The sequence below is a fragment of the Olea europaea genome, unplaced genomic scaffold, assembly GCF_002742605.1.
Source record: "Olea europaea var. sylvestris unplaced genomic scaffold, O_europaea_v1 scaffold1167, whole genome shotgun sequence".
In the NCBI taxonomy this organism is placed as follows: Eukaryota; Viridiplantae; Streptophyta; class Magnoliopsida; order Lamiales; family Oleaceae; genus Olea; species Olea europaea.
This window is the reverse complement of record NW_019229074.1, coordinates 95,569-105,203: the sequence shown is the minus strand read 5'-3', so window position 1 is coordinate 105,203 and position 9,635 is coordinate 95,569. Positions and strand designations below refer to the sequence as shown.

Genomic DNA, 9,635 nt, shown 5'->3' with positions numbered 1-9,635 from the left:
ACAGTATTTACATCAGCATAATTAATTTTCAGACTTTAGCTCATATTTACATTGAAATAAACAATATTTACATCGATATAATCAATATTCAGATTTCAGCTCATATTTACATTGAAATAAATATTATTTACATTGAAAGAAACAGTATTTAAATGAATAATTATAAACAATTGCGAAAAATAGTTACAAATAATCACAAAAAATAATTACAAATATTAATTATAAAAAATATTTACAAATAATTTATGGATCACAATTAAATTCATATAAATCGCATGCTAACTTATTTCGTCAATTCTGTATTCATGACTGGTTGATTCCATCAACCTTATATGTTATACTAAAAAGTTCTATATATTTGATTGTGAAAATTTCACAATTGTCCCTGCAAATGAACAAATATGTGTTAGTCCGGTTCCAATTACGTACGAACTGATTACTAAATTTAAAAAAAAAGATTATAAAGAATTACGATATAGACTGTCTCATCGTCGTCGTATCCCGCACGATTGCTAGTTTGTCCTCTACAGTCAAGCCTACATATCTAGCCATCAGAGGAACGATCACAATCATCGCCTCTAAGCTCCGCTCGAGCTGCCCTTGTGTCGGACATGAATGATCGGGGTCGTACACATATCGTGGAATCAAGAACACGATCTCCAGTGCAATGCAGTGTTGATTCATGATCACTGGAATGTACAAATGCGTACAACTCCTCATGGCTTTCCACCAACGCTCGGTAACAGCCCGATGACCCACTCGAGCATATACGCGAGAAGCACGTACTCGTTACCTAGAAGTTGGAGCCACTGATACTCAATGATAACGGCACTGAAGAACTCGATGTTCAACATTATTCGGCCAAGCTTGTGGAATGATTGTGGATATCTCTCAACTCGATCGCACGACAAGTCCATGGCCATGTCAATGTGCTACATCAAGAAAAACAAAGAAATAAATACTTATTTCATTTAACAAATTAAACATAATATATACAAAAAGTAATAATAACACTTTATTACATCGTCGGCGAGCCAAGTCCTCTGAGTGGTGATATCATGGAACCACTTGTATGCATCCGATATCGTCCTTCTAGCTATCATGTGCATGGTTCTGGAAATAAAATGGAAAAAATGTTAAACGAAGCATATACGAGTTCTGGTAGTATACTAAATCATACAATACTTACCTGGGCAACATTCTTCACCACTCGGCCTCGAATGCTTTCCACTTGGTATGGTCGACTTCCCGGAATAGATTGGGATACGTCCCATCGACGAACCTCCTTCTTTTCGCCTCAGCCGTGAAGGGAGAAACGACGTACTATGACGGCACTCTCGGCCTCTTGCCGATCACCGTCTCCAGCATGTCAACAACACATTTTTTAGCCTTATACACTGCCACCCCCTCCACCTCAAGGTTCGCCACGTCCTCCATCTCTTCATCTGCCACCGTCTCCGTTCCCGACAGGGCCACTCTCTCATCTGCCACCATCTCCGTCTCCGACGGGATCACTCTCTCATCTGCCACTGTCTCCGTCCCCGATGGGGCCATCTCCTCTGCCACCACTCCCATCCCATCGTACTCCACGGATAAAATAAATGATTCTCATGCATCATCATTATGCATATACGACTACCAGTGACCCTCATCTCGATCACCCTCTCGATCACCCCCCGATCACTATCTCCGTCAACCTATCGCCTCCTGGCTATATCATCTCGAAGTGCTGCAATCTCATCCTCAAAGTCCGCACAATGGCCACGCAACACTAACATCATTTGACAGTTTTCGACCCTTCCTACCAACTGTCGTCCCAGATCATCAACCTTCTCTATTATCTCTCGACGCAGCCCGTCGACTTGCTCCACTATAAATCCGCTCAGACGGGCATACAGATTATCAAAATTGTACCCCTGATCATGTGTGGGAGATCCACGGGGAAGGTCTCTGAACGGGGGAGGCAGAGGTGGTGATGCCCTCAGCGGAGGTGATCGTCGATCAACTGGATCACGCTCCTACACAAGCAACAACATTACAAATTATTAACTTAATCCGTAATTGCTAACTCATACAAAACGATAACTAATAGATTTTATTCAATCGCTCACCCAATCTCAGTCGTGGATCGAATCAAACATCTGGTTGTCTTGGGTGTGCGAAACGCCTAATTCACGCACAAGACCTTGAGCCTCCTCCTCAATCGACAGTGTCAACTCAGTTATGATTTCAAGCTGACATATTGACATTTGAATTAGTTAACGATCATGTAATCAGATGTTAAATCACGCACAATATAAATTACAAATGCATAATACTCACCTGAGGGCGTCAAGGATAGCCGATAACTGTTTCCCAGTGGAACATCCCTCCGATTGAGATGCTCTTCAATGGTGCATCCAAGGACAGCGTGTCTCCCTTTGCTTCGCAAAGTGGGCACCCAATAGGGGGACGGTCTCATACGCCCAGATCTACAACACACAAAATTATTATATACAAATTCAATAGGAAAATTTTTTAAGATTCATTATGTTAACCATTTACCTGCACCACCAGGGACAATCCATAGGTGTCATACTTACGTATGGCTCCCTTCAGCTTCGAGTGCTATCTGGTGAAGACGTGTACGGTATCCTCGAAACATCTCCGGCCCCACGGATAGTCATTGAAACAATCGATATCGTCAACGATCTCCAGATGGAAGAGGTCGATCGTAGTTTTCTTATGGTGACACTGCACCACGCTATCAAAGATGTAGACCAGATCTAACTTCAGTCTGTTTAACATCTGATCACACCTCCTAATTGCATCAAACAGCTGTGTAAGAAGCAAAGTTCCCCGTCTCTCGAACTAAGCGTCATGAAGCCTATTTCTCGTCTGAATCCCATCTCTAGCTGTTTCATCGCCCGTAATCTTTAATCTCGTGATCAGAGCAAACTCGAACATAAAAAAACTGGCGACTTTGCCCCTGATTGTGAAGTGGAGGGTCTCGCCATTCACTGAATTCAACAATCGACATAAAAGTACATCAATAATCTTACCCGAGTACTGCAGATCTCTCAACGGGTACAAGGACCACAGGAAGGACTGACGTAGCATATCAGCATGCTGATCATCGAGCAGCTTTAACACAGCAGTGAAACTATCAAAGCTACTATTCCATGTAGCTTTGCCTGGCATGTGTCTCAACTCTGCGTCGAGATGATAATTCATCTTGTAAAAATTTAAAATATTATGACATTGTACAAGTGATAATAGAATAAAGCATAGTAATAGAAAATTTAGCGAACGAAAGTATAACTACAATACGCAAGACACAGATTCAAAATAATTAAAATCATCAATAATGTGAATTTGTTTATCCTATTATCAATCATGTCAATTTTTCCCAATTATCAATATTTTTTTAATCAATTCAAGTTCAAAAAATATTTAAATTCGATGAACGAAAGGAATATTATTTATAAAAAACTATTAATAAAAATAAATATTAAATTTCAAATTAAATTTTCAAGAATTATTTAAAATTACAATTAAAAAAATAATTAAATTTGATGAACGAAAAGAATATCATCCAAAACTATTAATAATATTAAAAATTTAAAGTAAAAAATTTATTTAAATTTGACGACTAAATAAATTATTATTTATCAAAAATTAATAATAAAAATAAATATTAAATTTCAAATTAAATTTTCAACAATTATTTCAAATTATAATTAAAAAAATTAATTAAATTTGATGAACGAAAAGAATATCATTCAAAACTATTAATAAAATTAAAAATTAAAAGTAAAAAATTTATTTAAATTCGACGACTAAATAAATTATTATTTATCAAAAACTAATAATAAAAATAAATATTAAATTTCAAATTAAATTTTCAACTATTATTTAAAATTATAATTAAAAAATTAATTAAATTTGATGAACGAAAAAAATATCATCCAAAACTATTAATAAAATTTAAAATTAAAAGTAAAAAAATTATTTAAATTCGACAACTAAATAAATTATCATTTATCAAAAACTAATAATAATAATAAATATTAATGTTCAACAATTATTTAAAATTACAATTAAAAAATTAATTAAATTTGATGAACGAAAAGAATATCATCCAAAACTATTAATAAAATTAAAAATTAAAAGTAAAAAATTTATTTAAAATCGACGACTAAATAAATTATTATTTATCAAAAATTAATAATGAAAATAAATACTAAATTCAAATTAAATTTCCAACAATTATTTAAAATTAAAATAAAAAAATTAATTAAATTTGATGAACTAAAAAAATATCATCCAAAAATATTAATAAAATTAAAAATTAAAAATTAAAAATTTATTTAAATTCGACGACTAAATAAATTGTTATTAAAAAAAAAAAGGAGTGGGTCAATAGTTGGCCCAACAGTCGGGCCACTAAGTTGGGCCGGTATATAGTCGGTCAATACCGATTGTTATAACAGTCGGCCCATACCGACTGTTAAACCCAATTGTTAACAGTCGAGTTTCACTCAAAAATGCCGACTGCCCTTGTATCCGGCAAACCTCCACCTTTTCTCGCCGGAAAATCTTTATTTCCGACGAGAAAAGCTTACAAATTTAAAAATTCACCCATTAAAACACATATCTAAACCCTATATTACATATATAACCAACAATATATTGAAAAAATTTCCCATAAATGAATCATTCACATATTTTATCAAAATTTAAACATTAATTCAAGCAAATATTCAATATAATAACGGTTACCTTATTAAGAAATAGTTCGTCGGCGATGGACTAGCAGTTCTCCAACCAAAAGTTCTCCCAATCGATTGGAAATCGATTGTGTATTTTCCTTATTTTTGGTCGATTGTTGAGCAAATGGAAAGAGGATAGCCGATGGGTATTTTGGGATTTTGAGTTTTAAATTCAATTTTTGTTTTTTTTTAATTAAAAAGATGGTCAAATATCATTTTGGAAATACACCTAGGTTATTCGGTCATTTCCAACAATTTCCTCATTAAAAAGTCTATTCGGGCAGGCGCAAGTCAAACTTGACCTGACGACTTCGCATGCCAGTTGTAAAACATGATTAGAATTTTTTATTAAATGTTTTAACTTATAAGAACGATTAAGGAGTTATATTTTTCAATCTCTTAAAAATGTGTCGATAAAAATTAATTAAAAAATACTTGCTCAATGAAAGTCTCTCTTTGCAGTTTTACATCTCAATGAGGCAAAGAAGAATTGAAATTCCATGTAACGTTCAACCATTGGCCAATCTTCCGACAGCAAGTCTATCGCCGATGAATAAGAATTTTATAGTTTTGGTCGTGGTTATTTCTCCTCTTTCTTTTTGGTTTTTACGTTGAATAATGTTATTTGTAGTCGCTCATTATGATAGTCGTCTTACGTGATGTGACATACAAGATTATTTGATGTATTAATACGGTAAATTTTTATCGACTCATATATCAAATAATCATTTGCCATATATATGTCACGTAAAAGAACAATTACAAATAGCATATTACACATTATAAAATAAGTAAATTTTAATATAAATATTTTTTCGTTTTATTTTTTTAATCAAAAATGAAAATAGTCAATCAGTTATTTTAAAGTAATCCCTAAATTGAGATCTCTTTGTTAGTTATAAACATATTCGAACATGATTACAAACAAGGAATTATTTGACAAAAATAACTTCAAAGGTGAAAACGTTACATGTGACACGTAAATTTGGACACAGTATGGCCTCAAGGAGTAGTGCCTCCATTAAGCACATTGCATCTGTAGCAAATTCACAAGGTACAAGCTCTCAAAGAGTCGATAAGAATCTCTTCATTTAGTAATCTGCCTGCACACAAGCAACTCATAGCTGAAGTGGACCATTCATTTAAATCTAGAATTCACTTAGATCATGACAATGCATACCTATAAAAACTATTTTGTTGATTCTGTTTTCTCCATCTTTCCATTCGCGAGTTGGAACAATCTCGTATAGTTCCCTCACGACCTGCCAGAGTCGATAGACCATCAGAAAGGAAAAACAATTGGCTTGTTAATGAATCAATCAACAAATTTAGCAAAACCAACTTCATCCTATAAAGATTGCTAATAATTATGCTCGTTTGAACGAACAGCCTTGTAACAATACATGGATTTGCATAAAACTTTGGTTTCATCGAGATATTAATTACCGGAGATTCAATTGAAACTAAAAAGAAAACAATCGATCAAGTCATATCTAAAACGCCAAACTCAATGAGTAAATCTCATAATATAATAAAAACTAGAGGTATTCCAACAACTTAAAGAGAAAAGGCTTCAACTCTTGTTTGCACAAAACAAAGGGAAAATGTTCAACATATAGACAGACTTGTCGAACATTGGGCCCGACAACTTGGATACTCGAACACCAAGCATTACAGGAAATAAAACCTAAGCTTGATTGAGGTATCCCACTGAGTTTAGAAAAGATACCTGCAGAGTATGAAGTTGATCAGAGTTTAGGACACTTAAGACTCCTTTGCACCGATAAACATCCATGCCGTATTTCTTGTCCCAAATAATCTCCTCAATCCATATCCTAACCTAGAAAGAGTGACCGTCAGCTTACTAACTGTATACATGCCATAAAAACATCAATGATGCAAACACAAAACAGCAAGAAAGGCATACAGCACATTTCCACCATACAAACTCTACTTTACTAGTGATTACTAAAATGTAAAATACAAAAGAACGAAAAAGAAAAGTTTAAACATTTTACCTACTACAATTATTATGATGCATACATCATTTATTTACAATAACCTGTCCTCATAAAGCCAGGAACAAAAGATGCAAAGGCATTAGCATCATTTCAAATACCTTATCAAAATCAACTTTCTTTGGCTCACAAATGCATAAAGTTCTCACACTGCTATCATGAAGATCTCTGGTGGATAGCTTTTTATTTTCTTCCAACAATGCTTCCAAATGAGTCACATGCTGAAATGAAAGAAAAGAAAAAAGGAAAAAATAAAATTACATAGTAAGTTCATTAACAATCACCACAAAACCTGGAAAATGTATACATATGACAACCAGTGGAAATGAAGAATAACTAAGTTACAAACTGTAGCATCGTATGCTCGGCAGTTCAGTATATTGGACAAGTCAACTTGGCACTGGACAGAACGGATAATTCTGGCAAGGGAATTTATATTATATATCTCCTTTTCCAGATCCTCTAAAGGAGTGTCAGAGTTCTCGGAAGAAACAAGATCAACCTTGTTAAGAATCACAACATCCTATAACAAACAGAAAAAAGTAAGCACCTGAAGTGTCTCTACCATCTGGATTGACCAACAACAAGAAGAAATTCAAGAGAACTAGACCAAGAAAGACAGGTTATCTACGGAAACAATCATAATTAAAAAATCACCGCAAATGCTATTTGATGGTATGCTTCAGGAAACGAAGAGGAGTCATTATGTGACTTCAGCTGATAATGGAGGTTTTTGGCATCGACCACCTAATAGAGGTGCAGACACCTTTTAGAAACAGAAATCTTGAAAAAAATTAAAAATGGTTGAGTAACTGTAAGTGTTGCAATTATAGAGAGTCACAGCAATCTCTATGTTCAATTACAATTCTCAGAACTTACAGTGATAATAGAGTCAAGCGAGACAGCAGCTTCCAACTGATCATCCAACCAGAGGACCGATGCTAGAGGAGCAGGGTTTGCCAACCCTGTGGTCTCTAATAATATGTGGTCGAGCCTATATGCAACTAAAGTAATTAGCAGATCATTCATTTATGAGAGGATGCATGGTAATTCTGAACACATGGTTTTAAATTAATTACTTCAACTTCAAAGAAACAGATCTCACTCTTGCTGTCTCTCTCTGCATATGTGTACATTCCGCCCATTAAATTTGCTTAAACATACTTCTGTTTTCTAATTTACAATTTTGACTACTGCATCATTTATTCCATCTTTTACAAAAAATGAATAGAGTTAAGAATTAGATAACCTAACGGACAATTATCAAGTTTGAATAAAATAAAAAGTGTAACTCACCAAACTCACTTATATATTTTATTTAATCCTTTCATGATAATCTCCATTTGTTATGAGCTTATATATTTGAAACAAATCTGTAACTACAAACAATATTGAACAACTTAACCAATGGCCATCAAGACTTCAGTTTATAAGTACTCTTTTTCCCTTTTTTATTTCTCACTTATTTCGAATGTTCATTGTTTGAATTCAAATATTTTAATTTAAGGACATAGCAGTGTTGTCAAATGATATTATTCCATTTTTCATTTGGTTATGCAGGAAATGTAGATCGTGATTTCATAGTCTATCTAACCAAACACAATCAAATGGCATCGTTTAATCAAAAGTAGTATATTAGAAGTGTTAAGTTGTATGATCACCAGGAACTGCATAGAGGTTTTGAAGCGTACAATCTGGAAATTGAAATTGGTACTTGTTCATTGAGAAAAGGAAATACATGACTGATTTCGGCTCAAGAACTTACAACAGTTTTTGAATGTACATTTCTTCATTTTTATTATTTTTTCTCATTTAAAAACCTGTGGACATTATTTTTAATTGTCAAAATTAATGCTAACATTTACATTTTGATCATTAATGTACTACAAGTCTCCAACTAATAAAGGTTCCAAGCCGTCACACACAATCCTGTACTAATTCATAGAAGCTCAAAAACCCTTATGTTCATTCATCAATAGGAGTCTAAGTCAATGGGAGAAACATGAACCATTATCTCACACACGCATGTCCAGAGAGAGGTGACAATACAAAAGGAAACAAGGAAATCTACGATGCGTCAAATAAATGTTGCGATTTCAATTACTTTCCCAAAAAAATTTGGGAAAGTGGGCACACAGACCCACACAAAATACAACTATAGAAATGTTAAACCAGCTCAAATGAAAGCGATATTCTTCAGCAGAAAGGACACTCACTCGCACATGGTTACTACCAAGATATTGAAAACTTGCTTACTGCATTTGTAGCCCGCATGCTACTGCAGCAAAAATCTACAAAACTAAAGAGCATAGTGAAAACGATCAAACCTTTCTTTCCTCTGCACAAGTTGCTCTAGCGCCTGAACCAAGCTATGCTTCACAGTACAACAAATGCACCCATTTGCCAGCTCAACCCACTCCTCTACAAGAGCACCACCTTCACCTTCATTGATCATTGCCCTTTCCACTCCTATCTCCTCCCCAAATTCATTCAATATTACTGCTATTCTCTTCCCATGTTGGCTATTCAATATATAATTCACCAACTGCATCACACACAAATACATAAAAAACAACGAATTGAGCGCATACACAACTGCAGCCAATAATTATGCACATGAATAATAACAGTGTCATTCCTAATACATTATTGTCCTCTTTCATCACTCCCTTCAGAATCTTGTAAATAGAATCAGCAGCCAAAGACTAGTTCAGGCTCTAGTTGCTTAAAACGCGGTCAAACTTGACTTGAGAGCAAAATAAGCAAACCTTCAAAGGGTAAACACATATACATAAAAGGTATGTCTACGTTTCTATTAGAGAAGTTTTGCATAATTAATATAGTAAAGACAGTTTTTTTTTTTTTT

At 34.2% G+C, this 9,635-nt stretch overlaps 1 protein-coding gene across 3 annotated transcripts in view; it reads right to left on the bottom strand.

The window, feature by feature from the left end:
- Window positions 1-5,596: 5,596 nt before the first annotated feature.
- LOC111373808 (COBW domain-containing protein 1) overlaps window positions 5,597-9,635 on the bottom strand; it is a 4,463-nt gene continuing 424 nt past the window's right edge. The window contains exons 2-9 of one of the 3 annotated variants that reach the window (XM_022996376.1): window positions 9,097-9,314; window positions 7,649-7,763; window positions 7,427-7,516; window positions 7,107-7,292; window positions 6,871-6,990; window positions 6,481-6,591; window positions 5,932-6,013; window positions 5,597-5,854 (exon numbers count right to left, since the gene is read on the bottom strand). In XM_022996376.1, coding sequence (XP_022852144.1) covers window positions 5,799-5,854; window positions 5,932-6,013; window positions 6,481-6,591; window positions 6,871-6,990; window positions 7,107-7,292; window positions 7,427-7,516; window positions 7,649-7,763; window positions 9,097-9,314 — 978 coding nt within the window. In that variant the 3' untranslated portion in view covers window positions 5,597-5,798. The remainder of the gene's footprint in view (window positions 5,855-5,931; window positions 6,014-6,480; window positions 6,592-6,870; window positions 6,991-7,106; window positions 7,293-7,426; window positions 7,517-7,648; window positions 7,764-9,096; window positions 9,315-9,635) is intronic. The other 2 variants (XM_022996377.1, XM_022996378.1) reach the window with 2 other exon arrangements.